The following is a 19,403-nucleotide window of genomic DNA, read 5'->3' on the forward strand; positions in this document are numbered from 1 at the left end:
GATCATAAGGTATCGTTTCATGTACTTTGGAATCTTTAATCATGGAATCATCATTGTCGTATTCATCATATGAACATTTCCTTCCCTGACATCATCCATGTCATTGTAGAACATACTCATCGTAATTGACAAAAAACTTACTTTGCCACAGACTTTTTTTGGGAAAATGCGGGCGTTTGGAAAACTTTTTGAGCTATTGGGGAGAAGATCATACCTTAGGGTCAATAGATTAGTTAAACAACTATTGTTTAGTAGTCGGAATAGTAATCTAAAAGTTCCCCTTGATTATAGTACGGAAATAAGCTAAATGGAACAATAGGAGGGAATTTGGGAATAGTGGGCCCACCTCGGGTCAACCGGGGTGGCGTATCCAAATTGCATATAATAAGGTTCATGGAGTCACTTATGAAGGTTTTATCAAAATCCGGTTTCATTTGGCAAGCTATAGAAGTAGGGGCCATTGTTTCAACAAGATATGAAAAATTTAAGTCAATTCTATTGAATGAAAAAGGGTTAATTTCAATCTCGGGTTTCTAGGAATAGGATCATCCCCGAAGTTTGTATTCAACCCTATTATTTCTAATACATGCCGAAGAAGGAAAGTGAGACCTTACATACCTCTTTCCGCTCCTTTGGCTATCCCGAATTCAACTCGCAAATCCGCCAAAATCTACAAATTGGTCAAGTTTACCAAACATGATTAGTGCCTTTAGAATTGAATTCTTAAATGATACTTGGCTACCGAAATTTCGGCAGCACTTCCCCTGTAAACTACTCCATCCCACCAAGTTTAACTTGGCCAATTTCAATCAACAACAATCCGGGAATTCGACCCGGCCAAACTAACAACACAATATCAACGACCATACTAAAAATTTCCATATTCATTCCAAGTTACATTGTAACAACTCAATCAATATACTACTTCCTTCAAAACCTTCCAACTCCAATAAGAACATTAACAACATTATAATTCATATACCAACAACACCACACTAACAACATTATCTTCCATACATTCAAGAACATTATTTTCAATTTACATAATCTCTAAAGCAAGTCTCCAACTACCATGATTTCTCTAAGATCATTAAGCTTTTCATTAGCAATCTAGAATCCACAATCAACACAATTTCACTCCTTAACCATTAAATCCTTATTTTACATCATGGAACTTACCATAACAACAATTACAATACTAAGTAAAATTAATTCACCACACCTTTCCATAACCCACACCATTCGGCCAACACACCACATATACATATTTTCATGAATTTCCATATTTTCTACACTTTATAACAATAACCAACACACAACATAACACAACACAACACACAACACACACACACGGCTTGACTATGCAAGTCACGGCCACACACATACACACTTCCATCACATAAATTTCATCCATTTTCATACACCACCACATACTTACGCATCCACAACACATAAGAAAAAGTTCAAACCTCACCTTTTTACTTTGAACCTTCACTTGGATTACTATTGAAGACTTGTCAAGCTTTGTATTTTCCTTGCTCCAAAGAACTCTTCACTATGTTAAGAACCCTTCAAGGAATTGTTTAGCTAGAAGAGGTAGATTTTTGATGAAAATTTTCCAAAGTTCTTGTTGCTCTTGTTATGGCCGAAATGGCCTTTGAAGTGTTTCTCCCTCTCTCTTATTCTTCAAGACTCTTGAAATTTCTAGAGAATTATGACAAATAAAGATGACTTAGTCATCTTTTAAATTTGTTCATTAAAGCCCCATGTGGGCTTAAGCCCACTACTAGGTGGATGGCCAAACATGGCCCAATTAGCCAAGCCCATTGTTTTGTGTTTTGCACTTCATGAATTTTTTTTTCCAAATTCCAAATTTACCCTTCGTCTTCCTCCGTATATCCACGAGTCATATTGCAAATTTCCCTTTATGCCCTTGACCTTCCTCATTATTTCCACTTCTAAATTTTTCATAAGGAACTCATATGCCAAACAAAATAAAATATGGCCTTGCTTGTTGTCCCCCGGCAATTGTCTTGAATTATCCGATTGCACAAAATGCGGGATATAACAGGCAATTAGGACATTAAGCCACAAATTCCGCTACATCTTTCTTCATCCCATTCCACCAATATACAGACTTGAGATCATGATACATTTTTGTCGCTCCGGGGTGGACATAATAACGAGAACAATGAGCGTCTCTCAAAATATTGTGGCGTAAACTTGCCACATCAGGGACACATAATCTGCCTCGGCATCGGAGAACTCCGTCTCCTGAAATATCAAATGATGACTCCTCTTTCTGAGGGAGTGTATCTCTGTACTGCATTTGCATGGGATCCTCATATTGTCGCTCCTTCACCTCTGCTACTAGCGACGAGACTGCAGAATTCTGAATAGTAGCTCCGCTGCTACCTGAGTCCACTACTCGAACTCCTAGGCTAGCTAACTGTTGGAGCTCACGGGCCATTTCTCTCTTCTCTGGTCGTACATCACATAGACTTCCCATCGATCTACGGCTAAGAGCATCAGCCACAACATTTGCCTTTCCGGGGTGATACAAAATATCAACATCATAGTCTTTTAGCAATTCTAACCATCGTCGTTGCCGCAGATTCAACTCTTTCTGCTTGAAGATATACTGAAGGCTCTTATAATCGGTATAAATATCCACATGGACACCATATAAATATTGTCTCCATATCTTTAAAGCATGAACCACTGCGGCCAATTCTAGATCGTGGGTCGGATAATTCTGCTCATGTTTTCGCAGTTGCCTTGAAGCATATGCAACCACTTTACTGTGCTGCATCAATACAAAGCCTAGCCCAATACCTGAAGCATCACAATAAACAACATATCCTTCCAATCCCTTTGGAAGTGTCAAGATTGGTGCAGAAGTCACCTATCTTTCAACTCTTGGAAACTACGTTCGCAAGCATATGTCCACTGAAACTTTGCCGATTTCTGGGTCAATCTTGTAAGTGGTGCAAAAATAGAAGAAAAACCCTCAACGAATCTCCTATAATAACCTGCTAAGCCCAGAAAGCTACGTACCTCCGTAGGAGTTGTGGGCCGTGGCCAAGTCTTCACAACCTCAATCTTTTGGCTATCCACTTGAATACCATCGGCTGCAACAATATGCCCTAGGAATGCCACTGAGTTCAACCAGAACTCGCATTTGGAAAACTTTGCAAACAACTCTCGAGTTCGAAGAACTCCAAGGACAATACGCAAATGATCTGCATGTTCTGCCTCGCATCTAGAATACACCAAGATATCGTCGATGAATACAATCACGAACAAATCCAGAAAGGGCCTGAACACATCTTTCATCAAGTCTATGAACACTGCCGGCGCATTGGTTAGCCCAAATGACATTACTCGGAACTAAAAATGGTCGTATCTCGTTCTGAAGGCTGTCTTAGGGATATCATTCTCCCTAACTCTCACTTGGTGATACCCGGACCTCAAATCAATCTTTGAAAACCATTTGGCACCTTGCAACTGATCAAATAAATCATCAATCCTCGGAAGAGGATATTTGTTCTTAATTGTCACTTTATTCAATTGCCGATAATCAATGCACATTCTTAACGAGCCATCTTTCTTTCGGACAAACAATACGGGTGCTCCCCACGGGGATGAACTAAGCCTAATGAAGCTTTTATCAAGCAAATCTTTCAATTGCTCCTTCAACATTTTCAATTCTGCGGGAGCCATTCTATAGGGAGGAATAGATATAGGCTTAGTGTCTGGCAACACCTCAATAGCAAAATCAATCTCCTGCTCGGGAGGAAGGCCTGGAAGCTTTTCCGGGAGCACATCCGGGAATTCATTCACCACTGGAACTGACTGTAGAGTCGGCGACTCAGCTTCTACATCTTGAACTCGTACTAGATGATAAATACACCCTTTTGTGATCATTTTACTTGCCTTTAGATAGGAAATAAACCTACCTTTTGGTGATGCCGTATTTTCTTTCCATTCTAAAACTGGTTCTCCCGGAAACTAGAAACGAACCATCTTCATCCTACAATCAACATTGGCATAACAAGAAGCCAACCAATCCATGCCCATAATGACATCAAAATCTACCATCTTTAGCTCATGCAAGTCAACTATAGTACGGCGGTCACATATCACAACTACACAATCTCTATATACTCGGCTAGCTATTACCGATTCACCCACGGGTGTAGACACCTCAAAAGGTTTGATCGACTCCGGCTCGACTTCAAATCGACCCGCAATATATGGAGTAACATAGGACAATGTGGAGCCCGGATCAATCAAAGCATATACATCATGAGAGAATACCGATAATATACCTATGACCACGTCAGCAGAAGACTCAAGATCTTGGCGTCCAGCCAAAGCATAAATACGGTGTTGAGGACCGCTAGAAGTGGGAACTCTCCCTCTGCCTCTACCATGGCCGACCGGCACATGTGAACCTGGCCCCGTAGGGCGTGCAGATTCTGAAGATCCGGCTGCCGACCCTGATGGCTGGGTCCTACCTCTACCATGTACTGAGGGGCAATCACATATGATATAGCCTGGTCGACCACATGAATAGAAACAGTCTGAGCCCAATCGGCATCGACCCCAATGCAACTTCCCACACTGGGAACATCGTGGTATAGGTGGCCTTGACTGGCCTGAATCATCTCTGAACTGAGGTCCTGAATAGCTCGGACCCGGACCTGAACGAGCAGATCTATCAAGGCTCTGGCCTGAAAACCGTGGAGATGCACTGGTCATAGAATAGTTTGAATGTCTAGGGAACTGTTGGCTGTGTCTGCCTCTGGACTCACTCATTGGGCCTGAAGATCTGGCCCTCTTGCTATGACCCCAATCCTGCTCGCTTTCACTTCTCTGCTATTGTAGGCTTTCTTCTAAGTTCTGAGCATGTGCCTGAATGCGTGCAATATCCATACCATCCTGAAGGGACGCAGTCAAGCATCTATCCATCAACTGTGGTCCTAAGCCTTTCACAAATCGGTGTACCCGATCACTCATATCGGCTACCATGGCCGAAGCATACCTGGCTAAGGAATTGAAGCGGAGACTGTACTCTAGAGCACTCATGCTACCCTACCTCAAATTTAAGAATTTACCGGCCCTAGCTCGCCGAACTTCTGGAGGCATATAATGACGGAGAAAAGCATCAACAAACTCTTGCCATACCGGGGGAGGTGCATTGGCTCCCCGTGAACCCATCCAGACTGTATACCACTGGATCGAGACATCTTTCAATCTATATGACGCTAACTCCACCGACTCGGTGTCTGAAGCATGTATCAATCGAAGCGTCCTCAACATACCATCAATAAAGTCCTGGGGGTCCTCCTACGGCTTTGACCCAAAGAATTCCGGAGGGTTTAAAGTAATGAAGTCACGGGCCCTTGCACTAACAACCCTGTCACCCTGCCCTGTACTTTGCCGCTGAGTCTGACCAGCAACCAACTGTGTAAGCAAATGTATAGCCTCTTTTACATCTTGGCCAGAAGCATCCGGTGGAGGAGCTGGAGGTGCTGGAGCTGGGGCTGAGGCTCCCTCACGCTCCTCAGTAATAGGCACTGTCTGGGAGCACTGAGATTGAGCCGCACTCTGGGACTCACTTTCCTCTACTACCAGTGGCGGTGCTCTTTCAGCCCGCTTTTCTGCCACCGTCTTGCCCTTTTGGGCTGCTGTAGTCTTTCTCTTTACAGACATTCTCTGAAATACACAACACACGATTAAGGAACAAGAATTTCTTACATCATAGCTCTATCGCACGATTCTTATAAAGAAAGAAGGTCAGTTATTCCTAAAATGTCCGCAGCTTCCTGTTTATAAGTGTGGCGCGCAACACACCCATAACCAAGACTCTCCCAGACACGGCTCGTAGACACACCCTAGGACTAAACTGTTCTGATACCACTTTTGTCACGACCCGACTAGGGCCGCGACGAGCACCCGGCGCTACCCCACCCGGGCACCCCTTTAACATACTTTCACGTAACGTCTAGGTGAGCCATAAATCAAATCATGCATTCTAGCCATCAATCATACTAGTCCCAATTGGACAATAACATTTCTTATATCATCATAGGCATCTATGCCACATCAATGTACATGGGCCGACAAGGCCAACAAAATGACATACAAAAATATAGGCCGACAAGGCCAAACACATCTAACCACATACACATGTCTACGAGACTCTAAAAAGGTTATAACATATCACATGATCGGGACAGGACCCCGCTATGTCCATAATTATGTATACAAAAGAATAAGTACCCAAAAGCTATAGCTCCGAATGAAATGGAGCTCCGCTATGTAGTCCCTAAAAATATAGCTATGGATCAAGCTTGTCTCCTTGTGCACCTGCGGGCATGACGCAGCGTCCAGAAACAAAAGGACGTCAGTACGAAGAATGTACTGAGTATGTAAAGCATGATCAATATCAATATGAAAGCTTAAGAGTCAACATATGAGATAGCATAACATGGGAGATAATAATATCGTCGTCATAGCACTTACTTGCTTTCGACAAGGATATTCCATTTCTATTGCGTATCCGTGTACATACATCCATATCCATATTTATTTACCTTCACATTCATTTTTATAACATATTCGTACTCATATTGATGTCATATACACACACGTATATATATATATATATATATATATATATATATATAGCGCTAGTGTGCCTGACCATAAAGGTTCGGTGTTTCATACATACTTGGCCAACTAAGGCTCAAGGTCATACATACCTGGCCCTACCAAGGCATCAGGGTTATCCGTACCTTCTGCAGAAGTGCGCGCGCGTTTCATAATCATATACATACTCTATACATATTCATATACATACGTTCTACCCGGCATCATAAGCTCGGGGTCTTATTATAACCCTTCATAGTCATACGTACATACAATAGCCCGTAGGCACCTTTAACATCATATTATTCTCATCATCATTACTATCATTATCACTATTATCGTCATTCATCACGTCTATCTTTCTAGGCGGACTCGTCATACGAGGGATCTAGTACAATCATAGTGTATCGAGGATCGTGAGCTTACTAGCTCGGAAGATCAAATCACTTGAAGAAATCATAGTCTTGTAGAAGATTTAGACGTTTGGCCAAAGAACCTATGCCTTATGAAAGAAGGGTTAGCCTTACATACCTTTTTGTTCGACTATATAACACTTGCACGTTCCCTTCCACGCTTGCGTTTATACATTCATCAAGGTCATACTATCGTTAGAATTGACAACTAGCATAAATGGCTAAAGCTAGGGAAAATCGGACAGCATCTCCTTTATTTATACAACATTCCTCCATATCGTAATTCAACTCCCAAACGTCAACAATACACTTACAATATCATAACAATAGCCTTTAGTCATCTGCATTATCCATATTCTCAATTCACTTCTAATTTTCCATATTCAAGACCATAACACACGATTTCGTCCATTCACATACAATGCCTATTTCATGATCTTAACGTCATTTATAACCCATTCATGTCACAACACAACAACAGTCATGAATCAATCCAAACTATTTCTCAAAACGTCACTATTTATCTTTCATGACCCATTTTGCTATACTCTTCTAAAATCCAAGCATTTCAACTTCCAAATACCTTAAACAATATATAAATACCATAAATCTTACCTTAGATATTGTAGGAACAAGCCTTAGTCGAAATATTCCACTTGAGCAAAAACCTTAGTTTTTCTCCATTTGGATTTCTTGACTTGAATGATCTTTAATGGGTTTGCTTACACTTGATTCACTTATTTTGTGTTGTTGATCAGTAAAAACCCTTGAAAACTTGTGGAATATATGTAGAGAGATTTTTTAGAGAGAAGGGGTGTCAAGAAGAAATGAAATGAAATAACCTTGGTCCCTTACATTTATTCGACAAAATCTTTCCCGACCAAACATACGGACCAACATACGGTCCGTATAAATTGTACGGGCCGTATGTTTGGTCGTACAATTGGTCCAGAGAGTTTGGCCAATCTGGGTTGATTATACGGTCCCAAACATAAGGACCGTATAAATTATACGGTCCCAAACATACGGACCGTATAAATTATACGGCCAGTATGTTTGGCCGTATAATCCCCAGTGATCCCGAAGTTCGTTTCGTCGTCTCGTTTGATCTCCAATCCTTATGGAACCTTCTTAACACTTGTTCAACACTTTAATACCAATCCAAGGGACATTATCACTCTTCTACAAGACATCATTAATCCCTTACTAACTCGTTACTCGTAATTTCTTTCCGATGCTTATCAAAATACTTTGCCTTCTCTTGGCAATCCTCTTCCCCCATCTCTAACATCTTTGAACTCTCACCTAGAATCATCGAATGTCATCGTTCGCCCATGAAAACATCGTATACTCATACTCCTCACTAGTTCATTCACTTGCGTACCAACGGACGATTTTCCGAGGTGTAACACGGAGACTCAGAACCAAAGATGTAGCTTCAGTTAAAGTCCTGTGGAGAAACAATAATAGGGAAAAAATGACTTGGAAAGTTGATATGAATCGATTTGGGGATAAAGCCAAGTCAATTCAAATGCGTAAAAATTAAAGGATACGAAGAAAAGGGGACGAGAAAATAGAATAAATAATACTAGACCCGAATGGGGAAATCCTATAGACAAATCTTGGTATATGAAACCTAAACCCTTCTAATTTGAAGTCAACAACCCAAAAGAACCAAAGCAATATGAACTCAAGGCAAGATATTCGGATGAAATCCACAAGCGAATAATCTTCATGAAATCATTAGAAATAAACGTTTCAAAGACCAACAATGGAATCCACCATTAAATCTACCAAACTAAGCTAAACTCTAGCTAAACAAACTATGATAATTCGATCATCCCTCAAATATTCATCATCCAAAATCTAAGTAATGAAATGAAAGACAAGCTATATATACAAGCTAAGTAAAGAAGACTAATAGACAATTACAATGCTACCCTTAATGAAGTAAGGGCCTTGTTTGGCTAGTCTTCTTATTGTAGTCTTCAATTCAAGAATTGGCCTTCAATGGCCAAACACGCCCCTCCTTGCATAGACTGCCCTCTAATCAACCTTTAATGGATGTCCTTCTTGCAAGCATAACCTTTCTTGCATAAATAGCCAACTCCCGATCTTGTCCAAGTTTGCAAGTGTAGCCAATTTGCAGAAATGTCCCTGTTTGCACGTTTGGCCACTTTGTGCATTTGGTCCCTTTTCTAGTAGCTTCTTCTTCAATCAACTCCCACGCCACCTTGCACACATCATAAGCCATCTTGTGTGGCTTGTAGGAGCCTCCAAAGGCCTTCCATGCCATCCTTGTCATCCACGCCGCTTGTAGAGTTTGAAGTTCCATAACTTGGCCTTGGGTGGATGTCTTGAAGTGAAGTGTGCCATGTAGGATCATATCATCTTCCCCTTCTTCAAAAAGGATTCGTCCTCGAATTCGAACCTAGCAAAACCCAAGGGAAGACATACGAAAACATACTCCTCAAGGATTGAGGGTTAGCACACAAAGTAATAACCACATATACATACCAAGGATGGACAAATTTGTGGTACAACCACACATCAATGATTATCAAGAAAAGCATGTACACATATGGGATATCAGCAAGGTGATTTCCCCGAAAAGCATGAAGTAAGGACAAAGTGATGGAACCATTGTACTTAGAATAAGAAGCATGGGAAGCTACATTGTTTATAGAAGATATGAAACACATTGTATCCTCACTCCTCAAACAAGATTGACCCATTTTAATACTAAGTATAAGATTCAACACAAGGTCACTCCAACCTAGAATCCCACTCATTACACTAGTCTCAACTAACAATGGTTTTAAAACCAAGCCAAGACAAGAGGGCAAACCATTAGGGTCATAGACAAAATTCTGCCTCAAGTCATTGTGCAAAAATCCTTCATGTAATCCTATTATAGATTTATCCAATAACACACAAAGGAATTTACAAGTAAAGAGTTCAAAGGAAAGAGTATCACTGGGATCATATGGGAGGAATATCCACTTTTCATAGTCAAGAACACTCCCATTAACCCCATAAGTACCTTCTTCTACATAAGATGCACCCCAAACACACACAAGAGCGTCATCATATGGAAACAAGTAATAAAGAAAGGTGTCACTTAAGAAAACTTCCTCATCTATGTCATCCCCAAATGTAGCCTCACTATTAGGTTCAAGAATAAGATCATTTAATAGGATATTATGCAGTTGAACATGAAAGGAAGAATTTTCAATTTCTAGACAAGAATCACCTTCCTTTGTAACACTTTCCTTCCCAACAAATGGATCACAATTCCTCAAAAGAAGATCTTCGTCATGGGAAAGAGTATCATCATTCCATAGTGGGTTACATATCACATTATAGTCTCCAAAGGAAACCAAATGCTCAACATTACCAAACACCGCACTAGGTTCATCATTCCCAATAATCATGTCAATATCAAATAACGCATTATCTATAAAGAGAGAAGAATCAATGAACAATGAAGGATCAAAGCATGCAATCTCACTCTCAAAAAGACAAAGGTCATCCTTTAAAGCATTTTCAATCTCATGGCTATCTACGTGATAGATAGCACCATTAAGGTCTTGAGTCGCCACAAATGACAACAAGTCAAGTTTATGGGACTCATCTCCATAAGTATCAAACATGGGTGGTGTGTCATATTCAAATTCACTATCAACTTGGTCAAAGTTATTACTAAATTGAGATTCATTAGGAACATCACAACATTTCTCAATTAGTGGACTATCAATACAAGCAAGTTGACCAATATCATCACCCATACTAGTTGGACACAAATCGACCTTGCTAGAAGATTCAATTCGGTCATCGTTAGGATCAACTAGTGGGTGTACTAACAATTCACAAGACAATGTACTAACATGCGTATAAAGAGGATCAACACCAGGTGGACACAACTTGAACTCACAAGAAGAGTCAGGATAGTCATCAATAGGATCAACTAGTGTTGGACCATCCATTTCAATTACATTGTCAATTGTCATTATAGCATTAAGCACATCACAAGGCAAATATTCATTAAGCTCATTTAGGGAAAAGCTATCATTTATGCTCACTTCAACAATATGTTCATTCACATCATTTAGAGAGTTAAGATTAGCTATTGTACCTTGATGCTCTCATTCATCTTCTTTGCCTCGGGTTTCATCTTTGGAGCTCACTTGTCCCTTCGGGAAGCTCTCAACTATCTCAAAACCCTTCAAAGGTTAAGGTTCATCATTGAGCTTGCTTTCGATAATACCTGCACTATCAACAAGACCACTAGAAAAGAAAGAAATGTTACAAGGGTTAAAAAGAGGTTCTGACAACTCTCTCACATCACTCCTCGCTTCCTCTCCTTTTTCCTCTCTAGAGTTGTCACTTTTCACTTCCTTACTCCTCTCAATCTTTTCTCTCTCAATTTCTTGGGAGTTGGAGCAAGTGCCAAGTATTCCTTTAGAAGGGCTAAGGGAATTCTCCACTTCATCCCTTTTTTTTGCTGCACAAGGGTTGGGTTTCTTTCCTTTCAATTGTTTCTCCTTGAGCATTCAGAGGAGTATTTCCCTTATGTACTCAATGTCTTATTTTATCTTCTTGAACCCACCACTTGTGTTTGTTTCTTCTTTGGGATCATTCCTCGCTTGAGGCCCCTCATTCCTCCTACTTCCTTCACCTATCATCACTCCTCTCCTACCCTCCATAATATAACCACCTTGAGAGCATGGTAACCTCAGATTAGGATAAGAGTAATGATTCATTGTATCCCTTGGAGTAGGATAAGATGTCGGATTTGAGTAACCAACATAAGGACTTCCATACCCTACATGTTGGTCATCTCTTCTCAACACTTCTCTCCTCCAACCCCCCACATCGTAACCATATTGGGAGCATGGTAACTCCGGCTTAGGATAAAAAGCATGATTCATCATGTTTCTTGGAGAAGGAAATGCATATTCTCTTCTCCTTCTAGACGGACTCCTATTCGTCCTAATCCACACACTTTTACCTTTTTGCTTGGAATAGAAAGTATCACAAGCCGATGTACGTGAATATCTACTAGAAGATCCCTGATAAGAGTTTTGTTCAATCCCATTATCTTCACAAGTATATTCACCACAAAGCGCATAGCCATTAGGCTCATAATCATAACATTCTTCCAATTCTCGCAAATTCCCACCAATTGGTTCATATCGAAAGTGTGAGGAAGGAGCATACCTCAACTTAACCCCATGTCCATGGTGTGTAGGATGAGACTCCTCATGTTTGTATCCACCATAGGACTCTTCTTCATAATCATCTACTCCTTCTTCTTCATAAGCCTCATGAGGTGTTGCCTCACTATTGCCCTCAGAGTAGTATTCTTCACCCTCGTACAAGTTATAATCATATCGACCATATTCTTCGTTCGGTCTATGAGCACCATCACCATCATATTCATTGTAAGAATAGTGATGCTCATCTCCCTCATAGCCTCCATCACCCTCATACTCATATATACCCTCCATTGCTAGAGGCATAATCTTTAAAATCATCTCTACAAGACTCGGAAGCTATGGATGACATCCTTATCTCTCCTTCTCCTTATGTATCCTCTTCGTGTACCTACAAAATGAGCAAACAAGATTTGTAGCAAACGCTCCTCACGTCACTCGTATTTGCACTCAAACTTACCTCTCAACCTAACCTTCTTCCAAGATTGGTCAAGAACCCTCTTAGTCCAAATAAATTCACAAAATTGCTAACCTTTTGTGGAGGAATAGATTCTTGTTAATGGAAAGACGGACAACTCGATAAAGCAAAAGGACTTGAGCCAAGAAGACTCAACGAGGTTTAAACGAGAAAAGCTTGAAAAGAATTGGCACGAAAGAAAGATGGACTCAAGAACTAGCATACACAAGTAGAACAATTACTAAATGCACACTAGTGGAAGGGAATTATACGGTTTTGCTTGACACTTTATACGGACACAACTATACGGTCCGTATTTTACAATACGGTTCGTATTATACGACCGTATTTAGAGATGTCACAAAACAGAATGTCCCACTTTTGGTGTTGAATTATACGGTTGACTCCTAGTGGATTATACGGTCCATGTATTGATATGTACGAACCGTATATCATGAACGTGTTTCCACTTTCACTGATGACGTATTGTATGATGTACCCCGATCCTTGGTTGGATTTTCTTAACTTTCTTAACTACTTGGACCCACACAACCTAGTATTTTCCCCTTTGGGGTAGGAAAACACCTTTTGACAAATTTGGAAAAATATTTTGGATCAAACGCACCCTTGGGTCATCTTCTTCCTCATAAAGGTATGACGATCTTCAAGACCACCAAGAACATTCAAATTTTCAATGTACCCCAAATCAACTCGTTTTTGTCTCAATTCAGATCTAAGCTCCCTTTGATTTGGAGAACAAATCCCACTAACTAATTAGCTTCAACTTCAACTCAATCACCAAACGCACTTTTGAGCTCTTCAAGGTTAACAATGGTGATTGACTCAAACTTCAACAAAATAGCTTCAAACTTTGTATCTAGCTAGTTTTCACCTCAATAAGCTCAAATCCAACCTCAACAACAATAAAATCGAAACACAAAAACAATTTTAGAATTTTTTTTATTTTCAGATTTTTTTGGGATTTTAGAATTTTGAGCCTAGGATTAGAAATTGTAGGAACAATAGGCCTATGCTCTGATACCAAATGATATGAATCGATTTGGGGATGAAGCCAAGTCAATTCAAACGCGGAAAAATTAAAGGATGCGAAGAAAAGAAGATGAGAAAAGAGGAAAAATACTTGACCCGAATGGGGGGGGAAGTATTTAGGTATATGAAACCTAAACCCTTCTAAGTTGAATTCAACAACCCAAAAGAACCAAAGAAATATGAATTCAAGGCAAGATATTCGGATGAAATCCACAAGCGAATAATCTTCATGAAATCATTAGAAATAAACGGTTCAAAGACCAACAATGGAATCCACCATTAAATCTACTAAACTAAGCTAAACTCTAGTTAAACAAACTATGATATTCCTATCATCACTCAAATATTCATCATCCAAAATCTAAGTAATGAAATGAAAGACAAGATATATATATACAAGCTAAGTAAAGAAGACTAATAGACAATTACAATGCTACCCTTAATGAAGTAAGGGCTTTGTTTGGCTAGTCTTCTTATTGTAGTCTTCAATTCAAGAATTGGCCTTCAATGGCCAAACACGCCCCTCCTTGCATAGATTGCCCTCTAATCAACCTTTAATGCATGGCCTTCTTGCAAGCATAACCTTTCTTGCATAAATAGCCAACTCCCGATCTTGTCCAAGTTTGCAAGTGTAGCCAATTTGCAGAAATGTCCATGTTTGCACGTTTGGCCACTTTGTGCATTTGTTCCCCTTTCTAGTAGTTTCTTCTTCAATCAACTCCCAAGACATTTTGAACACATCATAAGCCATCTTGTGTGGCTTGTAGGAGCCTCCAAAGGCCATCCATTCCATCCTTGTCATCCACATCGCTTGTAGAGTTTGAAGTTCCATAACTTGGCCTTGGGTGGATATCTTGAAGTGAAGTGTTCCAAGTAGGATCATATAAGAAGCTGAGGAAGATATGAAGTTCAGGTACCCACATTTGTTTCCACTCCCAAAAGAGCTCCAGCCAGAGTCACCATTATCCTCAAGCATGTCATGCTTCTTTGAATGATTTCTTAGTCGTGTGTGGCCAATATAGGTATTGATGTTGTAGCCCTGTGAGGCATTGTATATTTTGGGTTGTTGTGACAGGATGGTAGTGGTACAATTACAGGGGAAACTCTGGCAAAATTTTCATAGAAATCCTTAAGAGCTTAACATTCGAGGACGAATGTTCCTAAGGGGGGAGGAATGTTACACCTCGAAAAATCGTTGCGTCGCTTCCGTTGTAAGTATAATAACGTAAGCTTGGAGAGGTCATAGGACCCTTATAAGTGTAATGAATACTCTTAACAAGTGTTAAGCAAGTGTCTAAAGGTTCCGGGACCAAGCAAATCGAAGAAAATAAGTTTGTCGAAAATTTGGAAAAAACGTTGACATAATTTTGGGTCAACTTTGGAGGCGTATATCTCTGGGTATATCAAGAGTTATAAGGTATTTCAAAAGCCTAAAATGAAGTTCATCGAGTCTACTTTCCAATGCTACAAATCGTTTGTTAATACGACATCGGAGTAGGGAGTTATGGGCGTTTTAAAACGGACAGTCAGAGGAACCCGAACCTGGGCGGAAACCCGAAAAGTTCACTTAATAGCCCAATTATGTTTTGACCCGGCCCAATCCGAGTTTGGCACCTATAAAAGGGCCTTTACACTTCATTTTAGCCATTTTCCTTCAACTCCACAACCCTCTAAACCCTCCTAACATCTCCACATCTCTCTAGAATTTCCCGCACATCTCTCTCCACTATAAGAGTATTCTTGAAGGCTCTCCACCATTCCAAAACATTCTATACCATCACAAAAGAGGATCAAACTCCAAAACCCCAAGCTAATTCATGGAGAATGATTGTTATTGTCTTTACTTAATGTTGTGATGAATTTGGTCTTGGAAGAAGTTGAGTGGGGTGAGGTTCTTCTAATGTAAAGTATGTTCTCCATCCTATTTCTCATGATTAAGTTGATTTGAAGGTTGAGCAAGTCCTATTAAAGAAGAGAATCATAGTAGAGAAGTTGCAAAGTATTAAAGTGAAGATGATGACTATGGAATGAATTTGAAAGGAGATTTTGGATTAATTTGAGATTAAATTGAATATAATTCTTTGATTATGGTATTGTGGATATTGTTATGGTTGGTTGAGAAATTGGGAAAAACATCGTGTGGGATGTTTTATGGAGTATATTGGTGTTGATGATGATGTTGTTGATATTAGTATTGTTATTATTGTTGTTTTGTTGGTATTGTGATTTCGGGCTAGGGATATAAATAGGGGAGATGCTGCCGGAATTTTGGCAGATTCTAAAGAATTTTAATTTAAAGACTTAAGATAGGCATATGACAATAAGTATAACAGTAGTATGATTTCTCTTGAATGTAGAATTACGAGCTCGGGAGAATAAGCGTTAAGTAGTAGGGGATCAATCAGGTATGTTAAGGCTAATCCTTTTCTTTCAAAAGGCATGATTCCTATGTTATGATTCCATATATGTTTCCATAACCTTCTTACTTCCAAAAGTTAGAAGTTCATGATTCTTAAAAGCTTCTTATGATACTAAAGATGAGATGTTTTCTATGATGATGATGATCTTAATTCTAGAAATTCCAAAGCTTATGATTTTAATGCTATTATGAGATTATTGAGCTTATTTCATGATTTTCTCGATTTTATTCATTGTTGTTGATCTCACCTTATAATAATTGTTCCTTCAAGGTGAGATTTAGTGATGATGATTGTTCCATAATATAAATCGGAGGTTACCGACCTTACGTCACTCCGATAGAGTAGTAGATTTTAGTTGGGCTCTCATGCATGCTTGATGTAAGATATTAACACCTTGCCTATACGACCGGGCAGCACCACTACGGTGGGCGACTATGGATAATGATAGTAACACCGTGCTTATATGGTCGGGCAGCACCACTAGTGGGCAGTGTGAGATTGTTACCCCGGACGCGGGCTAACGATTATGTTATATATGTATATGAGAAATGTTTTCTTTTAAAAGCTAAGCATGCATGGTTTTCCCCTTATGAGGCAATCAGATGTACATGTTATCTTTATCTCCTGTTATGTTCTATATTTATTATTATGTTGTTATTCATGTCTTACATCCTCAGTATATTGTTCATACTGACGTCCTTTTCTTGTGAACGCTGCATTCATGCCCGCAGGTAGACAGGTAGACGGACCTGATTCTTAGGAGTTTTATCAGCAGAGTGTCAGAAAGGCTCCAATTGTCCCGGAGCTGCAGCTTATTGGTACTACTCTTTTGTATGTATATACACTTGGGCATGACGGAGTCCTGCCCCATCCTTATAGATTCGTGTATTCTATCTAGAGGCTCGTAGACCGGTGCATGTATCTAGATATTTCGTAGTCTTAACAATACGTATTGATGTACAGTATATAGACAGTCTTGTTGGCTTATGTTTATGGGCATGGTTGTTGATGATTACATAAAGACGTGCCATTATTTTTTGATACATGTTCTTACAGCGTATGATGCACATGAGCTAGTTTATAGCCCACCTAAATATGATTATGAGGTGTATGTTTAGAGGTACTCAATAGGTTAGCTCCGGGTGCCGGTCATGGCCCTCTAGTTAGGTTATGATAGCTTTGTAATTGAATTTGGCTTGAGGTGTTTGAGGGTTGCTCTTGGGCTTATCCCAAGTGGAAGTTTTCCACTTGTCTTTGCTTTTGTTCCAAGTTAAAGACGATTTGCTTTTGTCTTTGTAGGACCTCTCTTCTTTTAGATCCGCTTCAACCTTGGATGCGTCGTGGAATGCCTCTTCAAGATTGTTATAAGTCTTGAGCCTCATCGGTTTAGAGATGTCCCGATTAAAGTTGGCTACAAACCTTATAATAGTGTACTCCCCATGCTCTTCTATCTTGGACTTCATCCGCAAATCCTCAAACTCATCAAAGTACGCTTCCAAGGGAGGAGGGTTGATAGATTCCAACTTGTTGATGGGTTCCGATTCAAGGATGGTAGAGTTTTTGTTTCAATGAGCTCATGGAGAGAGTTGTTCATCAAGGAAGCATATAGTGTCTGAATTATGGACCATTTTGGAGTCACCAAGACACATGACATTTTTGGTGAGCAATTCCATTGGCCCAAGGTGTGGCATGATGTTGAAAATCTATGTGGTCAATGTTTGGAATGCAAGCAACCCAAGTCCAAGACTCGGCCCCAAGGTATGTATACTCCCTTTCCTACTCCTATTGGTCCTTGGATAGACATTTCTATGAATTTTGTGTTGGGTCTTCCAAGAAGCAAAATGGGTCATGATAGCATTTTTGTTGTGGTAGATAGATTCTCGAAAATGTCTCATTTTATACCATGCCATAAATGTAATGATGCATCACATGTAGCATATTTGTTTGTGAATCATGTGCTTAAATTGCATGGAGTTCCTAGAACTATTGCTAGTGATAAGGATTCTAAATTCCTTAGTCATTTTTGGAAGAGTCTACGGGGTGCACTTGGCACCATGCTTTTGTTCTCTACTTCTTGCCACCCTCAAACGGATGGGCAACCCGAAGTAGTCAATAGGACTCTTCGAAGCATGCTTAGGTGTATGATTAGGAAAAAGCCTACTTCTTGGGAGGATTGTGTGCCTTTAATAGAATTTGCTTATAATAGTTCTCTTCACACTTCTATTGGCATGGCCCCATTTGAAGTTTGCTATGGTCTTAACCCCCATTGATTCCTTTAACCTTAACCCCCTTGTCCAGTGATGTTGTTGTGAACTTAGTTGCAAAACAAAGGGCGACTCAAATGATGAAAATCCATGCCAAGGTAAAGGAGAACATTGACAACATCAACACCAAGATAGCAAAGAGGCAAAACCGTGGGAGGAAGAAGATAGAATTCCAACCTAATGATTGGGTTTGGGTTCATTTTCAGAAGGAAAGAAGGTTCATTTTCGGAAGGAAATATTTCCTCAATTGAGGAAAGGGAAGTTGAGCCCAAGAGGAGATGGTCCTTTCAAATTCCTTGAAAAGATCAATAACAATGCCTACAAGATCGACTTACCAAGTGATTATAATGTTCACAATGTTTTCAATGTAAGTGATCTTTCCCCTTGTGTTGTAGGTGAGCCTTTAGATTCAAGGACGAATGTTCTCCCAGAAGGGGAGTATGATATGACCCCACCTAGTTCAAAGCCATTCACTAGGAGTCAAGCAAGAGAGCTCCAAGGGATGCAAGCCATATTCATGAAGAAAGGAGCCTTGGAAGAGCTTGGAGAGAAGATGGACAAAGCTTACAATGTTTGGGAAATAGCTTGGGAAGGCCTAGAAGACCAAGGGATGACCTCCTCTCAAAGTGGCTAGATGTTAATTAGGGATATTTTTGAAAACTGTGGGCATGGGATGCAAATCTCAGCCAAGAATGCAATTCTAGGCCAAGGGTTCAAATTGGAGGCCACATTTGCAAGTTATGACCATTGGATGAATGAAGACCCATGTTTAGGGGTAATTTTGCAAAGTGCCACTTTTGGGCCTTTGGTGTAAAGCCCTAGACTGTAACTAAAAGATTTGTCTTATTTTCATCATTGGCTTGAATTTTGAAGAACTTGAGTGTAATAGTTTGTTAGGTTATCATAATATAGTTTGTTTGGTTGCA

General features: G+C 39.9%; 1 protein-coding gene across 1 annotated transcript; it reads left to right on the forward strand.

Annotated features, from left to right (window-relative positions):
• Positions 1 to 18,099: 18,099 nt before the first annotated feature.
• On the forward strand, positions 18,100 to 19,111 carry LOC132607861 (uncharacterized). The gene is made up of 2 exons (XM_060321934.1): positions 18,100 to 18,466; positions 18,684 to 19,111. The coding sequence occupies exons 1-2, from the start codon at positions 18,100 to 18,102 to the stop codon at positions 19,109 to 19,111; spliced, it is 795 nt and encodes a 264-aa protein (XP_060177917.1).
• The last annotated feature ends 292 nt before the right edge of the window (positions 19,112 to 19,403 follow it).

This window comes from Lycium barbarum, chromosome 8, assembly GCF_019175385.1.
Source record: "Lycium barbarum isolate Lr01 chromosome 8, ASM1917538v2, whole genome shotgun sequence".
Taxonomy (NCBI): Eukaryota; Viridiplantae; Streptophyta; class Magnoliopsida; order Solanales; family Solanaceae; genus Lycium; species Lycium barbarum.